A 23,020-nucleotide genomic window follows, 5' to 3' on the forward strand; every position below is an offset into this window, starting at 1 on the left:
AACGCAGGGATAAAGGCAGGTGGTCCTAGGGAGAGGCATTGTGTGGGGGGTGGGTGGGGGGAGGGGAGGCTCAGCTTTACTGGGTAGCTGATGAGGGAGGGGAGCAGCAGGTGGAGTTGGATGGGAGGGGGAGGGCCGTGTGTGGTGGTTCTGGAGCAGTAGCCTAAAACATGAAGACCCCATTGGAACATCATGGAAATGTGTTGAGTGCATCTTACATGCCTGGCCCTCCCCTAGGCAATGACTGCGTCATCCACTGCAGTGTGCTGTCATCACCCCTTTTGATAGATGAGCCATGTGACTGCCAATGGCTGGGCAGGGACTCAGGCTCTAGTGAGGATGACTGTAGGTCTGAGTCGCAGCTGCTCCCGCTGCTGACTGAGCAGCGAGCTGGCATACTGAAGAGCATTTTTGCAGAACAATAACTTGGATGAGTTACAGGAAGGAGCTAGCAGGATTATTTTGCTACTAGAATGGCAGGCCAGCTCCTTCTTTGTTGGGGGGCTGTCTTCTGCACGGTAAGGCGTTCAGCAGCATCCCTGGCTCTGCCTACTAGATGTCAGGAGTACCCCTCTTCCCTCCACCCCAGTTATAACAATAAAAAAAAAATTCCTTGAGAGCTGGGCATAGTGGTGCATACCTGTAGTCATGGCTACTCTGGACACTGAGGCCAGAGGATTGCTTAAGTCCATGAGTTCAAAGCCAGCCTGGACAATATAGACTTTGTTTCAAAAGACAAAGCAAACATAAAACCAAAACAGCCTGTAGATTTTACCCTAACTGGTAAAATCCTCTCCACTGAGTTAGAGGCAGGGAGCTGAGCCCAGAGTCCAAAGAACACTCAGGTATTCAGGGTTCTGAACTGGATGAGTGAAGCAGGCCTAAGGAGAAAGAATGGGTCCTGTCTAAGAGCTGCTCAGCGGGGAGCTGGGCATGCCCAGTTGGCAAGATACGCCCTGCCCACTGGGGTCTTGATGTGAACTAGGAAAGAGCTCCCTTCCTTCTGGTGGACACGACCCAGGCAGGGCTCTACCTCTACCGCTGCTGGACCCCTTATGTGAGGCCCGACTTGCGCTCCTGTTTTTGGCAGCTGCCTGCAGAGCAGAGGTGTCCATGTGGACCTCCCACCCAGGTGGGACTGCTGAAGCACCTGGAGCTGAGAAAGAAGGCCAGAGAGTATAGGACCAAGGACTCTCCTGTAGAACGTGCTCATGTTGGTTAGGGGCAGGAACTGGGGGCAGGGGCTGCTGCTAAAGCCAGAAAAGATTGAGGGGCAGGATGTAGGAGGCCTGGGGAGCCAAGGCAGAGACAGTTTCTAGAAACCAAGAACTCTGGGCAGGCCAGAACACACATGGTCTTGGGGAGGATGGTGGCCTGGTGCCATGTCCACGGTCCATGTCTGTGTCTTGGCAGTGGCAAGGCAAAGAGGCCAAGGGAAAGTAGGAAGTTGGTAGTGAAGACAGGACATAGCTCACATCTTCAAGGTCACAGGTGGAGTCAGGAGTAGGAGCAATAGAGGAGGAGGGGAAGAAATGATGGCTTCTGTAAGGAATTCCTTTTCTGAGATGGTACAGCCATCTTGGCATGTGTGATTGATGGCAAAGGGAAAGAGCCAGGAGGAAGAGAAAGGCCAGCCATGGGTACCAAGGAAGGAGGCCCTCATTCAGGACCTGGAGCGCTAGGTTCCCTAGGATGGAGAGAAGGAGGGACACAGGAGATGGAGGACCATCTGGAGGGAGGACACGGTGGGGAAGATGGAGGGAAGGAAGAAAAGATGGGGTTGGAGAGAGGAAGGGGCTTGAACTGCCTCAGGTCTCACTCTGTCACTGGGCAACCTTCTGAGAACTTCCTGTGTGGACTGTCAAGTGTCAAGCACCTGCTACGTGCAGGCGCCATGCCAAGGATTTTATGCCTATCTTCTGATTCATGGAAACAACCAATGTGGAAGCGAATTCATGCTTAAAGAGCAACAGTGGACATTCACCAAGGTCACAGAGCTGGTAAGTGGCAGAGTCAGAATTCAGATCTAGGTCTGTCATTCCTTTTAAAGTGAGATTGGAGTCCTGAGGAGAGAGAGCTGCTGGGACCAACATGAAGAGTGTGTGGAGGCAAGTGGCCTGGCTGACTCTGGCTTGGGCACAGAGATTTGGAGTGGCAAAGCAGCATGGAGTGACTTTCGCTCAGCTGCAACCTATGACCCAGGACTCAAAAGGAAGGGTCAAGTCATGGGTGGGATCCATGGAGGACTGAGGGAAGAAGGGAGTCAAGGAAGATGATGGGGAGGTGGTGTTTCTAGATAAGATGATGAGCTGTGTTCCTGATGGGATTTTGCAATGTGGGAAAACAAGTCTTCCTTATATTCTGGTTACAAAAGCTTTACATGTTCACTCCCAAACTCCACATATCTCAGAAGTCCATTGCCCCTGTATCTTCAGTGTTTTGTGCTGTGGTCAGCACACAGTAGACCCTCAATCAACAGTTGTTGAATGACTGAATGAAAAGAAAGTTTCTATGCAACCCACTCTACTGGGATAATGTCCTCCAAAATTTGATGTATTTTTCTCCAGAATTTTCTTTCGGTCAGCTACTGACATTTCAAAAAAGCAAAGGAGAGCCCATCAGGCATATTGCACTGTAACTTTCTTCTTCCCTTTTTTCATTTATTGTGGATCTTTGAGAATGGGTGATTTTCCACGCATGCAGAGAGAGGCCTTTTATTTGTAATAAAGTCTTGCAGAAATAGAGACAAACAACTGAGCTTGTGTAGAAAGATGTTAAGAAGTCCTTTCTCTCGCTTATCAAAGGTAGCCGGGAAGCCCGCAGAGTGGCAGGCAGTGCCTTCTGGTGCTTACTGTCTTCCCAGCTGGATTTACAGCAAGCCCCTCACCAGTTGGACAGTTGGCAGACACACTGGACGCCTGCAGGGCCTGGACAGCCCAACATATCTCCCAGCAAGACTTCAAGTCCTTCCCCTACACTCAGGCCACCTGGATTCCTCTGGGAACATAGCTTAGGATTTACAAGCTTGCTTGCCACAAGGATCTAGGGATGCTGCTCTAAAAGGCAGGGGTGAGGTGGTTGGAAGAGGGCTTTGAAGTGGGTGTGGGTGGGGGGGCTGGATGGAGCCCCAGAGATACCACATGGAATGGGGCAAGAGGCCAGTGGTGATGGCTCACCCTGTGCATTGGATGGAGTTTAACACAGGAGAGGAGTCTTAGCTCTGTCTCTGTCCAAGGTAGTGACAGAACCTGCGCTCTGGGGGTGAGGCATGGATCAGGTGCCCTGCTGGGTCTTCAGAGGCAGTATGGGGTCACGAAACAAAACAAAACAAAACCACAGACGTTTAGGATCACAGAGACCTCAGTTTGAGTCCTGGCCCTACCACATGACAGTTTTTAACATTACTGAGTCTCTGTGTCCTTACTGCAAATAGATACCCCATTGGGCTGCTGGGGGCGGGGGGGGGGGTAAAAGCACACAACTCATGAAAGACCTAACACAGAACTAAGTAGCCAGAAGTAAAACACCTAAAACAGAGCCAAGTACTCAGGAATAAAACATGTAACATGCTGGGTGCCCGTGGCTCATGCCTGGAATCTTAGCCACTCAGGAGGCAGAGATCAGGACAATAGAGGTTTGAAGCCAGCCAGGGGAAATAGTTTGCAAGACCCTCAGAAGAACCCATCACAGAAAAAGGGCTGGTGGAGTGGTTCAAGGTGTAGGCCCTGAGTTCAAACCCCAGTGCCATGAAACAAACAACCAAACAAAAAACATGTAACCCAGCTGGGCCTGGTGATTCCAGTCTGTAATCCAAGGTGCCTAGGAAGCAGAGATCAGGATGATTGCAGTTTGAGGGCAGCTCAGGTAAAAAGTTCATGAGACACCCCCATCTTAACCAATGGCTGGGAGTGGTGGTACACACCTGTCATCTCAGCTACATGGGGAAGAATAAACAGGAGGGTTGTGGTCCAGGCCGGCCCTGGCAAAAAGAGAAACCCTATCTCAAAATAACCAAAGCAAAAAGGGCAGACAGGGTGGCTCAGGTGGTAGAGCACCTGCCTCACTGGCATAAGTTCAACCCCTAGTACTGCCAAAAAACCCCAAAACAACAAAAACCATGACTCAGTGCCAAGCACTCAGGAGGAACCAAATGCCGCACAGCTCCTGCGTGTCCCTCGGGAGCAGTGACCGCAGAGGTTCTTGGTGTTTGTGGGTGGTCACGAGAGGATGCGGACCCTTGATTGGTCTCAGTAACGTGAAGTGCATGGGTCTTATCTGGGTGGAATAATCCTAAAAACAATTTTGAGCCACAGTGTCTTCATTTCTATAGTGAGGATAGTTAGCCAGCCTCACGGAGCTGAGGTGAGAGTGAACTGACATGCATGCGAAATGCTGAGAATGGGGCCCAGAATATAAGTGTTCAGTAGTGAATGGTTGCTGTTACCAGCATGGTCACCATCATCAACTGTACCACCACCATCACCACCTTTACCACCACCATCATCTCCATCATCACCTCTACCACCATCACCTCCATCATCACCTCCACCATCATCACCTCCACCACCATCACCTCCATCATCACCTCCACCACCATCACCTCCACCACCATCACCACCATCCTCACCTCCACCATCATCATCACCACCATCCTCACCTCCACCATCATCACCACCATCACCTCCACCACCATCACCACCATTATCACCTCCACCACCATCATCACCTCCACCACCATCACCACCATCATCACCTCCACCATCATCACCTCCACCATCACCACCACCACCATCACCACCATCATCACCTCCACCACCACCACCTTCACCACCATCACCACCATCACCTCCACCACCATCACCTCCACCACCAACACCTTCACCACCATCACCATCATCATCACCTCCACCATCATCACCATCACTCCACCATCATCATCACCTCCACCACCATCACCACCACCATCACCTCCACCACCATCACCACCACCATCACCTCCACCACCACCACCATCATCACCTCCACCACCATCACCACCACCACCACCACCACCATCATCACCTCCATCACCACCATCACCACCATCATCACCTCCACCACCACCACCTTCACCATCACCACCATCACCTCCACCACCATCATCACCTCCACCACCAACACCTTCACCACCATCACCATCATCACCACCTCCACCACCATCACCACCATCAACACCTCCACCACCACCACCTTCACCACCATCACCACCCTCATCACCTCCACCACCAACACCTTCACCACCATCACCATCATCATCACCTCCACCATCATCATCACCATCATCACTCCACCACCATCATCACCTCCACCACCATCACCACCATCATCACCTCTACCATCATCACCTTCACCACCATCACCACCATCACCACCATCATCACCTCCACCACTAACACCTTCACCATCAGCATCATCTTTATCATCATCATCACTATCGTCACCTTCACCATCATCACTATCACCAATATCACTATTTTTCTCCTCCTGGCACAGATGACTCTGAGATAGGAGTCAGGTACAGCAGTAGAGAATACAGGGAATGTTCTGGCTCATCCATTTCTTTTGGGACCTGATCCTAATACTGCTTGTACTGGAAGATAAGTTCCTTTCCTATCTTCCTCTTCCTCTGAGTGGACGAAGGACGTGTTCTATGAAGTAATCTTCCTGTTATGACTCTCCATTCTTTTTCTCTTGACTTCTTAGAATCAAGTAGTAATCACAGAACACAGCACTGGACCACTGTTTTGCCAACAAGTCGACTTTAGGGTATTATTCCAAGAGATGCTAGTTGGGGGTCAGCGCAGCAAAAAAGAGACTGGTATTTTGGGAACACCACATTCTTTCTCCCATTCTTGTGGATCCAGAAAGCACATTAGTGTGGGGAGATTCTTCAGGGACTGGTTCAGTGTTGCTCAAATCCCATAACTCTATGAAGTTAGGACAGAAAAATGGTGGACCTGAGAAATGCTGCCTAAAACTTTCTGGAATTGCTGGCCTGACAGCCCAACTTTACAGTATGTTTCTGCATAGTAACCTATGGCTGGATTACAGTTATCCACAACTGAAATGAATGGAGGAGTCAGGAGGGGACAGTGCAAACATAGCTTGGTCCAGTTGTTATCAGGAGAGATCAGGATAGTTTTTGTTGTAGTTCTAATCTGGAAGAACAAGAAGAACTCTGGTCCATCTTTGCCTGGTGCCATGTGAGCTCAGGACTCTGCCATGATTGCAAGGACTGTAACTGGAGAGCCACTGGGCTGCTGGGAGCTCAGCAGACTTCTGTCCTGCTCCTCATCAGTCCCCTCTTCTCTATGCTATACTGAGATACAGGTACATACAGTTAATCTTATTTTTACTTTTGCCTATTTTTTTGAGGAACTTTATACAACCTGCTGGATTATTTGGGAAATATTCTGGCTGGGGATGCTCAAGCACCAGAGTATGAAAATCACTCCTCTATTCTTGTTCATTGATGCAAGAATGTCAAATTCATGCAGCTTCCCTGGAGAGCAATTTGTCAAGTAGTGTCAACAATCTTCAAAATATTGGGCTCTTCCGGTGTGTCCAGGGAGTTCCTCTTTCTCCCTCAATACTTTCTAAGTGATACCAAGAACACCTATGGTTTTAGCCACCCATCCATCTACCCATCCATCCATCCATCCATCCACAGTCTATCCATCCATCCATTCATTCACCCATCCACAATCCACCCCTCCACCATCCATCTATCCACCCATCCATCCACCTGTTCATCCATCCATCTATAATCCATTGATCCATCGTCCATTCATAATCCATCCATTCACCCACCCACAATCCATCCATCCATCGATCCATCCATCCACCATCTACAATCCATTCATTCATTCACCCATCCACAATCATCCATCCATCACCATCCACCCTACAAACATCTGTGAAGCACCCTCAATGTGGCATATGCTTTCCTGAGTGCTGGGATACATCACTCTTCTCTATTTCCAGGGAAGGCATATAGGTGGTGGCTGCCTCTTCGGTACCTCACACTCATTTTCCTATCAAACCTGGGCCTCATCCAACATGCCTTACTCTGGACTTCAGTGAGGGAACCACATCTGTCGTTTTTCATAAGCAAGGAACCTAGAAGTTATGCAAACCTCTTTCTGTCTGCTACTTCCCTTTCAACCACATCCAGTTCCCCCTAAAGGCCTCAGAGTCTTCCCTTTCTCCATCCCCACCGTCACCCCTTAATAACAGCCCCTGCTTGGGCTCCTACGCTCTTGGCCGGCCACCCTCCAGTATGCTTTCGACTTGCAACCAAAATGATGGTCTTACAATGCAAATCTGCCCCATCAGTTCCTTTCTGAAAACCTTTCATTGGTTTCTTGCTGCTCTTAGGACAGAGCAGAGCACACGCCCAGGGACATGGGCCCTGATATGCACAGCCCCAACTGACCTCCCTCACCAGCCTGCCTCACTCTCCAATTTCTTTTGTCCTTGTGCTCTTCATTCCCCTTTCCTCCACGGCCCCCCATGCTCCTCTGTCCACCTAGAATGTTCTCCCCTACTTTGGCAAACAACTCCCAGGCTCTACAGGAGCCCTGCACTTTCTCGTGGCAATTGTAACCACTGAAGTTTATATTTACTTTAATGATTTTTTTCCATGAATACCCATCCCATCTGTCCCCTGAGACCATAAGCTACATGGGAGACAAGACAGTGCCTATTGTCCTTAATATTTTATTAGGAAAAGTTTCAAACATAAAACTGGGAGAATTTTACAGGGCCTATCCATATCCCCACAGCCTGGATTCTACCCGTATGTGACTCCTCTGCACCTGTGCCCTGCTCAGCGCCTGCCATCTGGCTAGCAGGCACCTTTGCTGAAGGACGGTGGCCCAGGCCCTCCACCACTAGGATCATGGGAAGAAGATGAGCACATCTATGCAGAGCACTGTTCTTCTCAGCACGGTTTATGAGGGCAGAAGATTGGGAGCAGTCCAAATAAATGACAGCGCCTCCCACACCAGCGTGTCCCCCGCCACTGCTGACAGTGGGAATATGATTGGTGCTTGTTGACACAGAAGGCCTCCCTGATGATATGCCATTAGCAACAGGAAAAGTGGATGTAACAGGACACTCTTTCTTGTGGAATTAAAAACGAGTGTAGGCAATTCCTGTTCTGTGACTTTTACAGAGATCAATGCTTTTAAACCTCCCTACGACTCTTAAGCGGGGACTCCTTACTATCCCCACTTTGCTAATGAGGATACTGAGGCTCAGAAAGGGTAAATAAGTTGCCTGGAGTCACACAGCTATTTCCAGGGGGAAATGCCATGGAAGGTACGCAGTATCACAACAGTTACTGCTGAGAGAGAGGAACCGGATAATTTTGATTTAAACTTCTTTTTGCTTCTGTCACTTTTCGTTTTTGTCAGCTATCTGACCCATTTCTGTATTTATTTATTTTTTGTGGTACTGGGGACTGAACTCAGGGCCTCTCTCACCTGAACCACCTGCTCCCCTCTCCCTGTAGTCCTTTCGATTTTTCCATTTGTCAGATAGGGTCTCTCACTAACTTTGCCCAGCCTGGTCTTAAACCTCAATCTTCCTGTCTCCCTCTCCCAAGTAGCTGGGATTATAGATACGCACAACCACACCTGGCCTGTGTATCTTTTTTTCTTTGTGGTACTGGGGTTTGAACTCAGGGCCTTCACCTTGAGTCACTCCACCAGCCCTTTTTTTGTGGAGGGTTTTTTGAGATAGAGTCTTGCAAACTATTTGCTGGGGTTGGCTTTGAACCACGATCCTCCTGATCTCTGCCTCCTGAGTAGCTATAGGATTACAGGTGTGAGCCACTGGCGCCCGGCATTTTTTTTTTTTTTTTAAAGAAAGTCACTTCCCAAGCCAAGTAAGCCTGGAGAAGGGGACACTTGGTGGCATACCCATGAAGCCTTCTCAGCAGATACTTCATCTTGAGAAGATTCATGGCAACATGTTAGAGTCAGTCAAACACAAGTCCGCTAGAAGAAAAGTCAGTCACCTTTGTCAGAGCCCGAGAGCTGGATGCCAAGGTCCCTGAGGAGCTTCTCTACTTCCTCCAGCCAGGACAGTGAGAGGCTCAGGATGCCCAGTGTCACCTTCTGCAGCCCTGACACAGACGGGCTCACCTGAAGGTGCTGAAGGAGGCTGACCTCGCGCTTCAGCTCGCTACTGCAGCAAGATTTTCTCATGCAAGCCTGAAATCAGACAGGGGTGTGAGGAGCCGGGGCCCTGCAGCCAGAAGCAGCACCAGCCATGACCCGCAAGGGGTGAGGCTCTGGCATGGAGCAGACAGGGAGGGCTGCCCGCCAGTGGCCCGGGGATGGCCCATTTTTTTTTTGACTTTTTGGGGGCACCTTTTACTTTCATTGGACTTTTGAAAATCAGAGGAAACTCCCTTTCAGCTATGTGCAATCCCAAAGCCAAATTACTGGTGATAATGTGGCTGAAATGTGATCTGAATTTAGCAACTTGCATTCATAAAAATTCCTGCTGAGATCAACGCACAAGCTGGTTAGAAAGTGCGGTTTCCTGATTTTTCTGAAAGACTGCTGACAAGCACAAACTCCCCAAATAGTAGCTGCTGATCTCAAGAGAAAGCAGAAGCAGCTGCTTGTGCCACAAGCTCAGGCAGGACCACGGTGCCCTGGGCCGCTGGGCTTGGCTCCTCCAAAGGAGGACACAGCTTTCGATGCTGGACCAAAAAAGAAAGGCAACCAAAGAGCCAGAACATTCCTTTGACTTCTCTGGAAATAACATGGGAGGTATTTAAAAAAAAATTCTGGGACTGGGGGCCTCTCAAAGTCAGCACAGTTATCCGTGGGTATCTGTAAGGGTCCATGGTAGATGTCCAAATCGGAGGATGGTCAAGTTCCAGTATTTGCATATAGTCTTCTGTCCCTTATTATTTGTACCTAACATTCTGCCTTAGGGGCTGGGACGTGGCTCAAATGGTAGAGCTCCTGCCTAGCACACATGAGGCTCTGAGTTAAAACCCTGATATTGCAAAACCCTGATATTGCCAAAAATAAAAAACAAAACAAAAAAACAGAAACCGTCCTGTACACTTTAAGTCATCCGAAGACAACTTAGAATACTCAACACAGTGGAAATGCTATTCAAATAAGTTGTTCTTCTGTATCGCTTAGGAAATAATGACAAGAAAAGAGTCTGAGGCCGGGGGTACAGCTCAGTGGTAGGGGGCTTGCCTAGCATGTGCAAGACCCTGGGTTGGATCCCCAGAACTGCAAAACAAACAAACAATAAATAAATAAAATAAAAAAGCCCCTCAAACTACTTGTTTGACACATGGCTGATACTTTGTATGGTTTCCAAAAAAAAGAAAAAGAAAAAATTTTGTACACGTTCAGTATGGATGAGATACAATGCTTTTGATCCACACTTGGCTGGAATGGGGGATCCAGAGGGTGACTGTACGTGGCGATGCTCACCCATCTTTCCTTGGCCATGTCGGCTTCACCTGGAAGGCACTTTTGAGATCCCCAGTTTTCCATTCTCCAACAAGAGAAAAGGAGGATAGAGAAGCAGAGCATTTCTGCCCCTCCTACCCTGAAAGCAGGACAGTTTCCCAAACAATCAGCACAGACACTAGACAAGGGGCCACCTGGCAGCCGTCCAGCAGTGTCTTCAGCCTCTCCATGCTCCCCGATGCCTCCTCCTGCTTGGAGTTGCTGAGCTGTGTCTCCTTCTGCAGGCTCCACTTTCTCTGCTGGAAGTTGAGGTTGTCCTCGGTGACCTGGAGGATCTTCTCTATCAGCTGGTGAGAAGAGGAAAAAGAGAGAGGGTGTCAAACACAGAGTGGCTCTGGGCGACAGCAAACAGGCGGGTCACAACTTAAGTGACCTGCCCAGCAGGGGAGGAGAAGGATCCTGACACGTTGGATCTGAAAGCGACCCGAGGTTCTGTCACCAGGACACATTGCCCACGTTTAGAGGTTATTCGTAGGACCCAAAACTGGTACTGTTGCTCTGAGTTTGTTCCAGATCCTTCTGTATTTGTAACAGTCACTCATGACACCGAGCCGTATGCTCTGGGTGCATAAACAGGTCATGTCCTGCCCCTGGTGAGAGCAGCCCATGTGTTTTCTGCTTGGACAGAGGGCTGGAAAGGGTCGTGGGAGATTCGCGAGGCAAGCGTCCTCACCGTCTATGCTACCTTCTTCTCTAGAAGGAAGGAGCCATGGCGTATGGGCCAGGTGAGGCCACCCTTTTGCTCACATGGCTAATGAAGCTTCAGCGTGATGGTCTGGGGACCAGGCGTGAGCCTGCATGGCTGATTTCCACAAGAACAGTTCAAGGGAGTTTAACTGGCTTTTCCTTTAAAAGCCAGGAAATCCCATAAAATCAAAACAAATCTTTATGATGTAGCAACAGTGTGAAAAATATGTGCCACCAACAAAAACAGAAACATATGCTCCCAGGGTCTGGCGTTCAGATTCCCAAAGAAGGAAGAGAAGGAGTTGCAAGAGAGGGGCTCACAAACCTGCTGGTCGGTGACGGGCTTGTCCTGGAATGGCTTGGTTCGTCCGAAGATGGCTTTGATGACCTGGTTTCTGAAATGTTCCAGCTGTGGCACAAAATGGGCAACAGATCAGTGGTGGGGGCTAAAGGCAAATGCTGGGGATGGCATTTCCATCACAGGGTCCAGAAACTGTCCCCTCTCAAGAGCCTGCTTGGTCATTCCATGTTATCAAGACCTCTGTACACCTCAGAAGGAAGAACAGAGGGCTTTAATTACTCTTTAGGCAGGCCTGCCCAGCCCAACTCAGGCCTGTGGCCTGTGTGTACACGTCTCAGGCCCTCAAAAGAGCCACTGGCTGCCAATAGGCAATGGAAAGTCCGGGGCAAGGAGCGCTCTTTTGTAATTGCTAAGTTGGCACAAGAGTGTAAAATAAATATTGAGGCTGTCAGCCCAAGTCAATTGTGCAATCAGCAAGGTGCCTGAGGAGAGGAGAAAGGAGATCTCCTGTCATTTTGTGCCTTAGACCCTCAGCGTCCCAAAGACTCTGTCCACGGAGCTCTCCTGTCATTTTGTGCCTTAGACCCTCAGCGTCCCAAAGACTCTGTCCACCACATTTATGTCTGCATCCCTGGAGCCTGGCTCAGTGCTTGGCATGGAGTAGGCACTCAGCGAGCATTTGCTGAACACCTGGACACAGAAACGCCCATCAAGGTCAGGGTCCTTGGTTTCAGTTCCTCAGCTGGTGTCCCGCGTCTTCTGTGTGCTGTGCTTTCAGATTAAGGTAGATGGAGCCACACAGTGACAAAGTCAAGGTTTACAGAATCACACATCCAAGGTGTCCTGGACTCCATCAGGCAGAGGCAAAGAAGCCCGGCTTTCTCTGAGAATTCATCCCCTGGCAGCCCTTGGCCTCTATCTGTGGTCCACTGCAAAAATATGGCCATTAGAGGCTCTAATGTAGAGCCTTGAAAGGATCCAAAGGACCAACAAGTCAGCTTAAAGCCTAGGGGTCCTAGGACGCAGAAATCTACAACACATGGGAAGTCTGGGAAACCCAGTAGGGAAATGGTGATGGTCCCACGGCCACCCTGCCAGATCAGGGTGGCAGAAAGCACTCCATGCTCTTCTCAGGTTTCCTGGCCAAGGGAGGGACCCGACTTGCACAGGAGCTGGTTATGTAGGGGAACCCTGTGTGCAATGGTCTCCCAAGGCCCCTGGAAGCTCCCTATGGGAACACTTGCCCAGGGTGGGAGGAACAGGTGCTGGGGCTGTGAGTTTGGTCCTGGAGTCACTCGCTGAGGATTGGGAAGAATGTCAGACTGGGGCAGGGCCTTGGAGGTAAGGGGGTGAGCAGGAAGACCCTGGCTAGTGGAGAAAGGGTTAGGCTTTGCGCTTTTGAGTGGTACTGGAGAAATCTCAGGGTCCTCTGGGGACCTTTACCCAGAGCTATAGGAGGACCTTGGCCCTTGGGTGAGGCCATGCTCCCAAATCAGTGTGTGTTGGGGGTGCCGAGGGGCAGCCAGGTGCACACACTGGCAAGGCTCTGGGTCCTTGACTGCTTCAGGAGATGTGATGTGGCGGGGAGGGATGGAGGGAGGGGGTGTCCGTGTGACAGTGGTGGGCATCTGTTGAAGGGGCTTTAACACCTCTCCAACAGTTAGCATCATTATCTAACTTGTGTGTGCCCCTGGGGTGTTGGTGTGGGGACAGAGCCCTGGTCACACTCCTGGTTGAGGCTTGGACAGTACAACTGGAAGGGCTTTGGATGTTGTGCTGGTGGGATGAGATCGTTTAAGAATTGAAGGCATGGTTTAAATGCTGAAGCGCCTACCTAGCAAGCATGAAGCCCTGAGTACCACCCCAAGTACTCAGCAAACCTCAGTACCACCAAAAAAGAAAGAAAGAAAGAAAGGAAAAAAAAATTATGGTTCTTAACCTTTTTTGGTGGTTCACAGCCCCTTTGAAAATCCCACGAGTGATACGGTGGACTCCCCCTCAGAAACAACAGCACGCGCACGTGCACGCGCGCGCACACACACACACACACACACACACACACACACACAGAGTGTGCTGTACACCCTAGGGACTGCCGATGCCCAGAGGGGACCCCTTGCAGGGTCCAAAGCAGGCTTCCTTGGCAGGCCGTGCTCTGCAGGGTTACAGAGTCCTTTGGGCTTCTCTCCCATTTGTCCCCCTGAACCTTTGCTAAAGCCTGGCATGTTCTGGCCCTCACGACTGTGCTCCCTGTAGCTGGCCTGCTGGCCTTCTTGGACCAGGGCATCAGAGAAATAGTGGCTCCCACCCAGCCAGATCGGGGCCTGCTTGCCACCCTTCCAGAGCCTTCTCCATCTAGCATGGACTTTGGACACTTGGGTTTACCTTAGTAAGAAAAGAAGCATTTCTCTATGGACACTGACTGTGACATCTGCTGGGGGCCCAGGGGAGGAAAGACTCAACGTTGGGGAGAAAGTTCTAGAACCACTCTGAGGTCAGAGTCCTGGAGCAAGGCATGAGGCAGGACTGGCTGACAGGCCAGAATCTTGGTTCAAAATCCACTATGGGAGCGGGAGTTTCCCAGCAGGGGAACATCCACCAGGGTGAGGGGCACAGAGGCCTCTGGCAATGGAGGACAAACTGGTCCATCTTCCTCCCTCTTCCTCTCTCACCCCCACTGGCCTCCTGGGTATGGGGGACTGCTGGGGACATGGGCCAGTGAGGGGGGCTCTGGAGCGTGCCTACCTGACCTACTGCCCTTTCCAGATTGATTTTAATGAGGCTCTCTCTGTTGCCCATTTCTTGCAGCTGAAGCAATTTCCTTCTGGAATCCTCCTGAAGTTTCTCTTCAACCTGAAATGATGACGGAAATGTGCTGCTGCTGATGCGGTCACAGTGCACCCTGGGGAGTGCCTCTAGGACAGCTAATGGCCGTGGGGGTCCCAAAGGGGTAGGGACAGCTGCAGCCTGTGTGGCAGGGGTCACAGTCATGGGGGGAAGCTGAGCAGGTGCCGTCCTCTGAGCAAAGGGCCAGGCTCTGCTCCCTGGGTTCAACCATGTTCGGTCCACCCCAGGCTCCTCTAACAAGTCGTGTGACCTCAGGAACGTCTCTTCACTGCTCCTCATTTGTTGAATGGGGACAGGGATGTTTGGAACGGTGCCAGCACTTCACAAGAGCCCTGCAAGGTGTTAGGCTTGGTGGCTGTCACCTATGAAAGGCAGGTGGGAATATCTACTGCAGATCACTCAAACACAGACGTGACCTGCCCACAGGGAACTTGGTAAGTGTTAGTTATCGGGTCACCATCATGACTGTTTGTCATTACTGCTTGTGGCACACTCACCAGTGGAAACTACTCTGGGAGGCGTGCCCGGTAATGATTATTAAAGAATTGTGGCCTGCCAGGTGTTTAAACCTGCCTGTTAAGCCCCTCGACTGGGCAGTAACTGTCACCCTGCAGCGAGCCTGGGAGGGTTCGATGCTGCCCTCTGCTGGCCAGTGTGGGGTCCCACAGCCTCTCCATTCACTTTTGAACAATAAATATTTTTGAGCGTCGGGCTCCACAGGAAGTGAGGCAAACTGTCTTAAGTGAAAAGATTCGGGGGCTGGAGAGGGGATGTGCATATGTAACAAAAAAACAAGAAAAGTCTGTTTGAGCTTCCTTCTGAGCAGTGTGGGACAATGAAGGGCCTCTAGCAAGTGGTGTCACCTTGTAAAGCCAGCCCAGCAATTGGGTTTTGGCTCTCTCTTGCACAGTCGTGAAAGGACTAAGCATGCCCTCCCTTCTGTTTCTCTTTCTTTCCTTTTTTTTGTGGGTTTCGAACTCAGGGCTTCGTGCTTGCAAAGCAGGGCCTCTATCACTTGAGCCACACCTCTACTCCATTTTGGTTTTTTTATTTTGGAGATGGGGGTCTTGCAAACCATTTGCCTGGGCTGGCTTCAAACCATGGTCCTCCTGATTTCAGTCTCCCAAGTAGCTAGGATTACAGGTGTGAGACACGGGTGCCTGGCTCCTCACTTCTATCCCTGGCCTTTGATGTGTCTGTGGGATCTGGTTCGATGGCCATTGGCCATGTGAAATGTGGTGAGAGGACACTGGGGTTTAAATTTTCCTTCTTGCTTGATTTAAAAGAAAGTTTTTAAAATAAAAATATGGAGAAATGAATTCTAAATGTTACTTAATGTCAATTTCAACAGTCACGTGTGGTCCTTGGTTGTGCCACGGAAGTAAGTCAGACAAACCTGGCTTTAGCTCTGCTCCTTACTGACTCTGAACCTTCACCTCAGCCCTGCCTCCCTCATCTGTGAAATGGGCGTGGTAGTTTCTAGATCACAGAGTTGGCATGAAGCTGACGAGATAAAAGTTTGGCATACTGCCGAGCATGTGAAAACTTGCAGCTATAACCTTCAACTTTCTAATTAATCACAGATGGAATCATATCACTCCCCTGTTCAAAGGCCTCCAGTGGCTCCCAGTACACAGGCCAAGCCCCAAAATGAGTGCAAAACACTGTGCCAAAGATTTGATACGCCCATATGAATTCCATACAAGATAAATAAAAGTGAATGTACACCAGAAAAATCATAATAAAACTGTTGGAGTTGAAGGAAAAGAAAATCTTAAAAGCAGCCAGAGAAAAGACAGAGGGTCCAGGGACGCAAGTGTTAGGCCTACAGCTTATTCTCAGTAGAAGCAATGCAAACCGGGAGACAACAGAACCGAGCACTTTACACACAACGCAGAAGTGAACATGCAGCCAAAATACGTTTCCAAGAATGAAGGTTAAAACAGACATCTTCACACTCACACACACTTAAGGATTTGTCATCAGCAGAGCCACACTGAAGGAAAACCCTAAAGGAAAATTTGTGTGTGTGTGGTACTGGGGTTTGAACTCAGGGCTTCACACTTGCTAGGCAGTTGCTCTACCACTTGAGCCTCTCCACCAACACTTTTTGCTTTACTTATTTTTCAGACACGGTCTCACGTTTTTTTCTGGACTGGTCTGAGCCATAATCTTCTACCTATAGCCTTCTATATAGCTTGGACTTACAGATGTGTGCCACCCCTCCTAGCTTGTTGATTGAGATGGAGTCTTGCTAACTTTTTGTTCAGGCTGGCCTCAAACTGCAATCCTGTTAACCACTGCTCCTGAGTAGCTGGGTTTACAGGTATGAACCACTGTGCCTGACTAAAGGATGTTCTTTAGGCAGAAAAAAATGATCTCAGATGGATGATCAGAGATACAGAAAAGGTGCAAATGATGTGTGCATGTAGACATGGACCGTACAAAAATGGACAACATCCTTCGGGTTTCAGTATAGAGAGACATTTAGAAGATGATGATAATGACACAAAGTGTGTGTGGGATGGTCAAAGTTAAAGTGTCAGTGCCTAAGGTCACTGTGTCGTGGAGGAGGAGGCAAAACCGTGAGTGCCTCTTGTGCTTGGTAAGGTAAGAATGAGATCTTTAGGACAAATATTAAAAGAATAGTAAAAGTAAAAAAGTGAAAAGACTCACCTCAAGAAGGCAAGAATGGAGAGGAAAAGGAGCAGGTGGTATAGCTGGCACTGGGTAAGAGGTGAATTTAAACCTAGCACACCAGCAATTCTGTGCAAATGGGCTGAAAGTCAAAGATCATTAAACTGGATTTTATAGAAACCACATGCTGCTAGCAAGCGCTATATGTAAACCTAAATAAAGAGTGACAGGAAAACATGAAACTCATAAAACGAAAGCTAGTGTAGTGATGGAGCTATATTAATAGCAGTGGACCTTCATGGGGAAACACCCCGAGAGGAGAGTGGCTCATGATGGCCAAAAGCTTGATTCAGTAGGAAGTATGAAATGATAAAATTATATGCACCCAGCAACATAGCCTCAAAACATATAAAGCAAAAATTGGCAAAACTAGGAAATAGTCATGACGGAGTTCTGTGGTTTTAAACATGCCACTCTCGATGACTGACAAACTCGATGGGAGCATGCAGGCTTTGAAGTCACTGACAAGCTTAACCTAAAGGCCACGTCTAGAATGCAGTGCCTGCTGACTTCGGAAGGTGTACTCATTTCAAGTGCACACATGGACCCAGCACTGACCACGTGCAGGTCACAAAGCAAGTCTTAATCAAATAATACCACAGGACTGAAACCACACGGAGGACATTCTCTGGCCCCAGTGTAATTAAGCTAGGCACCAATAACCAAAGAGTGACCAGAAAGTCCTCCGATACTTCAAAATCAAGAAATAACTTCAATAACGCCCAAGCCAAAGAAGAAACCACACGGGAAGTGGAGGGAATTTCTACCTGAATAATAATTTTACTACGCACTAAAATGTGTGAAGTGTTGTTTAGAGGGAAGTTTATAGCCCAGAGAGGAGTTTGATTCCATTTCATGCTTACAGTTATTTTCATGAAAAAGGAGCCAGAGTAAATTCATTTTCCTTGAGTAATCTCTGCAGAGAGAGATTTAAAAGCCAGAGGTGGAGCAGGTTTCCAAATATTTCCATTTTCATGAGATTGTGAGATTGTTTTTACTCGATCGAGTCTCTTCTCAAAACAGGTTTTCATTTATCTCTAAGTTTTTCTGATCTCAAATTTTTACAAACCATAGATCTGTTGTTGTGTGTGTTTTCTGCCTACATTTCTTCTGTTTTTCTCCAAGACTGGATTTTGCATATCTAACCTTTTTTTTTGTTTTGTTTTGGTGAGACTGGGGTTTGAACTCTGGGTTTCGAGCTTGCAAGGCAGGTGCTCTACCACTTGAGCTACAGTCCTTTCTGCTCCAGTTAATTTGGAGGTAAGGTCTCACTTTCAGCCCAGGTTGGCCTGGACCACGATCCTCCTATTTTACACTACCCGTCATCACAGGGATGACAGGTGTGTACCACCATGCTCAGCTATTGGTTGAGATGGGGTCTTGCTAACTTTCTGCCCAGACAAGCCTTGAACCACAAACCTCCCAATCTCAGCCTCCCAAGTAGCTAGGATTAAAAGCATGAGCTACTGGCATCTGACTTAAATTTTCTGAGAACATATGATCTTTCAATGTTAAATCAATATAGAATTCTACTCTGTGTGGTTTTTAATGTTGGCTTTATTTTGTGTTAATTATTTCTGCTAAGTCTACTTATATATAGTCAACTTTTCAGGATTTAATGTTATTAACAAGATGCAGTTTGTTAGCTTCTTGTCTAATATATATTTTAGTTTGTAAATTTCTTTTTCAGTATTGGGGTTTGAACTCAGAGCCTTGTGTTTAGGCAGTCACTCTACTACTTGAGCCACACCTCCAGCCCTTTTGGGCTTTAGGTTATTTTTCAGACAGGGTCTCACATTTTTGCTCAGGACCAGCTTTGGACTATGATGCCCCTACCTGTGTCTCCTGAATAGCTGGGATAAAAAGGAGGTTCCACCACACCCAACTTACTTGTTGAGATGAGTCTCACTAACTTTTCGCCTGGGCTGGCCTTCAACCACTTAGCTTGTAGAGTTTTAATGGTTTTAGCTTAATGATTATTTTGACAATTATACTGAGTGAGATGATGCGCAAGGAGCAGCTTGCCCCCAGTGGTCATCGGGTGGACACTGTCCTTGCTCACATACCTTGCTCTTTTCTCGCAGGGTCTTGAAGATGGTGCTCTGTTCAGAAGAGCTCTTCCTCAGCTCCTCCCTGAGCCTCTTCATTTCTTTCTCCATGTCTTGAATTTGCTGAAAAAGTGTTAACCGCAGAGAAGTCAACCTCCCAGAGGGGCAGCTGAGCCACGTCCAGCCCCAAAGGTCGGAATCCTCAGAACCTCTTTTGCGGGTCTCACTGAGGGGGACCCTACTCTGGCGCTAGCTTGCTTCCTTCCTTCTCTGTGCAAAGGTCCTACAGCTACAGGCAAATTTGACATTTTTTCCCAATCAATATATTAAAAGTGCGGATGAAGGAAAATATATTTTATTATATTATTTTTTGAGAGCGATCGAAACAAGGGACAACTATTTGGAAGAAAGAGCCGTGAAAGATTTCTTTCCTTCTCTCTTTCTTTTTCTATTTGAGGAGGAGAGAAGTCCCTGGTGCAGTAGAACGCGCCTTTGTGTCATCGTGTACAGGACACTGCTTCCCAGTGAACAAAAGACGGTGACAAGGGAGAGGACTCGGGTGGCAGAGGGAACAGACATTTCAATAAAGGTCATATTTTCATTGTATTTATTTTAATGGCTGGCTTCTACATAAGGCAAATGGAAACTTTCCTTTTTGTTTACCAGTTGGTATAAAATTGATGTATTTAGGGCTGGTGGAGTGGCTCAAGTAGTAGGGCGTCTGCCTAGCAAGCCTGAGGCCCTGAGTTCAAACCCCAGTACCACTAAAATATAATGGATGTGTTTAAATAAAAATGCTAAGTAAGAAGCTTGTGCTCATAAGCATCTAGGACTGCCGTCGAACTGAAGATGGCAGGACATGATTTCAGGAATCACAGGTGTGGGGCAGGGAGGCAGAATATGTGGTGGCCAAGTGGCCGGCCTCCTGTCCCCGCCCTGTCTTGTCTCTGCCCAGCCTCAGAGTCAACCACGAGGGAGATGGAGCCAGAGCCCAGAGCACAGGGAGTGTTTTCTAGGGTTTTCTCACCTGTCTCTTGGTGGGACTAGAGGCAGAAACCAAAGAATCACGACTACATTAAAACACACCCACAAAGCCCTGGGGCCCATGCTTTGTGACAGGCCAGGATCCCACTAAGGACCCAAAGGTCCAAGCTGAGCTTCAGTGTGTGCCTGCAAGGTGGCAGTCCAACTCACACTCCTGCAGAGTTTTAGCTCCTTCTCTTGGGCCTCCCGGTGCTCCTTCTGGGCCTCCTCCCTTTTTAGCTCTTCCTTCAGCACAGAGCACTGTGGAGAGAACGGGCGGCTGAGAAAGAGGCCAAGGCCGGCCATGTGGGGACCCTGGGAGCATTTCCTGCCCCTCCAACCCAATCCCACACCCAGATTCCAAAAGGTGAGGCCACATGTGCTGACACAGAACCTGCCGGGGCTCTCGCTCCTGCCTCAACCCAAGGTGAGAAATAGTGTCTAAGGTCTTTTTCACGGGCTTTGGAGAGCCTGGGTTCTGAAACACATGTGGGTGACCCAAAAGAGCTCGATGGCTCTTGGTGCTGTGTCCAAGGTGCCAGGCAGTGCCAGGAAATGGGACAGCCTAGCCGAGGGGGACTCCCTCTGGGGATGTGAGGAGCACAAAGATATGCCCGCTTCCTAAAGCTATGAATGGATCACTCCGCGAATCTGAAGGTTCAAGGTCATTCTTCACCGTCTTCTTAGCAGCAGTGGACAAATAACTAAATAAGGAAACACCATGGCCAACAACGGGGGAGCGCTTTCTACATTGTGCAGCCACTGGAGACTGTCACATAGCTTTGAAGACTGATGACAAGAGGTAGGAAAACAGTAAGTACTGATGTTTTTAAAACACACCTGGGATACAAACTCAGTAAGTGTACTTCTAAAGAAACCAGACTGGAAAGGTATGCATTAAAACATTAACCTTGATTTCTTAGGGTTAGGTTACTTTTGTCTTTAATTTTGTTTTTCAGTATTAGCTACTTACTTTTCTAAAATTAACACATGTCACACGTAATTTTAAAAGAAAATAGTATCGCCAAGGCTCAAACACCCTTGGTCATAGGGGGAGCATTTGCTGGAAGTAGGCACAGACTAGAGAGGAACCCTGCAGGGGGAGTTGGGGACAAAGTGATCTAAATATAGTGCTATGCCTTTAAAACAGTGATCGCACTGGAAAGTTGGAAGTCAATCTGCCCAGGGAGGGCCTCATGGGACACAGGCAGGAGAGCAAGGTGATAATCGGCTTGTAGTAGCCACTTTACCAATGCAGAATTTCATGCCAGCAAACTCTGGGATGGGGCCCTTTCCTGCTGGATCCCAAACTCATGTTCTGCCTGTCCTCAGCTCTCACTAGGGCACTGCAAAGCATCAGATGTGACTTCTGCTGCCTGTCAGTGACCCTCAGAATCTAGTCTTTCCTTGGCACCCACAACACACAAGCAGGGCCACCTGACCAGGCCACCATCAGAAATCTGCATTTGCACCTGAGTGGAAGGCCACTTCCACTTGACCTTGACTTTGACTTTCTGAAATAGACAAATGACACAAACACAGAAACTGGGTCCTAAAGGACCCGGGTTCTAAAGTCAGACTGCAGGCAAAATTTGCAAATAATCAAAATGACATTTAAAAGTTAATTTGCCCACCAAGGTAATTTCAGGTCGAGAAATCCTCATGTGCGCTAAAGGGTAAGGAACAAATGCAAATCTGCGTCTGTCCTCACCACTGATGTGACATTCAGCTTTGAAGGTGGTGACAGGGACAGAGATCAAGCCCATTGTGGTCCTTCTCTGCACATAACAGGGTTTTTCTTGCTTTAATATTGAGATTTGCCATGGAAATACAGGCCAATAGGTGTGTTTATTGCTGAATTAAACAAGCCTTTTTGTTTTTTTTTTGGAGACAGATTCATTATGTAGCACAGGCTGGCCTTAAACACTCAAGATCCTCCTGCTTCAGCCTCCAGGGCTGGGATTACTGGCATGTGCCACCATGCTCAGCATAGTAGGTATTATGAAACAGTCTTTGGATCTGAACTCGTGTCTTGTTTATTCTGAACCACTAAGCACACTGTTCTTCAAAAACACTGCAGAGAACTTGGCCACCTGTCTTTTTTGGTGGCTTTCTTGAGGCTTCAGCTGACCTCTTTAAACCCTTGGGCCTTGGCAGCCATGGTGGGAGAGGAGACAGTGGAATTTAAAGCCAGGGAAATGACAGAGGCGTGTCATGTGACTTTGTGCTCTAGTTACTCTTCGTCGGGTAGTGGGGAGACTGTGAGGGGTGAGGCCCAACACTCACCCTAGAGCCCAGGGCTACAAGCTCCTGTTCCTTCTCCTTGTTCTGAGTCTTCAGTTGGTCCACCTCATCCTTCAGGTTTTGCACTTGCTCATTCCTTGCTAACATGTCTTTTTGCAAAGCTGTCACCATCTCTGTACAAAAAAAAAAAAAAAAGACAGAGACCAAAAAGGCAATAAGGATTACTGCCATGGCTGCCACTGACAGCCAATCTGAGGGTGGCCTTGGCAGTGAGGAAGAGGTGACAGCGGGGAACTCCCAGGACTTCAGAAGCTAGAATGGAGCTGACACAACCAGGCACTGATTGTATTGTTGCTGGTCTTGGGTGGAATCAGGGGAGCCAGGGAATGTTATTGGGGGCAGGAAAAATGTGGGGGTACCTTGCAGGCATGAGCCTCACCATGGGCCTGGAAGTAAAAGCCCAGCAGACAGAGCAGCCAAGGGAGGACCTGAGGTGGGCTGTGGGTAGGTCTTGGGAACTGTTGCTAGGGTGGATGGGTTTGCACTTGACTATGACCTGTGACTATGACTTATGTGTGAAGTTGAAGAACTTCAGGATGCTCCCTGCTGTCCTTTTGGATGGC

At 48.6% G+C, this 23,020-nt stretch overlaps 1 protein-coding gene across 1 annotated transcript in view; it reads right to left on the reverse strand.

Annotated features, from left to right (window-relative positions):
• The window catches only part of Fhad1 (forkhead associated phosphopeptide binding domain 1), a 123,762-nt gene that overhangs the window by 50,246 nt on the left and 50,496 nt on the right, over positions 1–23,020 (reverse strand). The window contains exons 8-14 of the mRNA XM_074081288.1: positions 22,440–22,570; positions 20,325–20,414; positions 19,149–19,253; positions 14,284–14,391; positions 11,563–11,646; positions 10,685–10,837; positions 9,062–9,257 (exon numbers count right to left, since the gene is read on the reverse strand). Coding sequence (XP_073937389.1) covers positions 9,062–9,257; positions 10,685–10,837; positions 11,563–11,646; positions 14,284–14,391; positions 19,149–19,253; positions 20,325–20,414; positions 22,440–22,570 — 867 coding nt within the window. The remainder of the gene's footprint in view (positions 1–9,061; positions 9,258–10,684; positions 10,838–11,562; positions 11,647–14,283; positions 14,392–19,148; positions 19,254–20,324; positions 20,415–22,439; positions 22,571–23,020) is intronic.

This window comes from Castor canadensis, chromosome 7, assembly GCF_047511655.1.
Source record: "Castor canadensis chromosome 7, mCasCan1.hap1v2, whole genome shotgun sequence".
Lineage (NCBI taxonomy): Eukaryota > Metazoa > Chordata > Mammalia > Rodentia > Castoridae > Castor > Castor canadensis.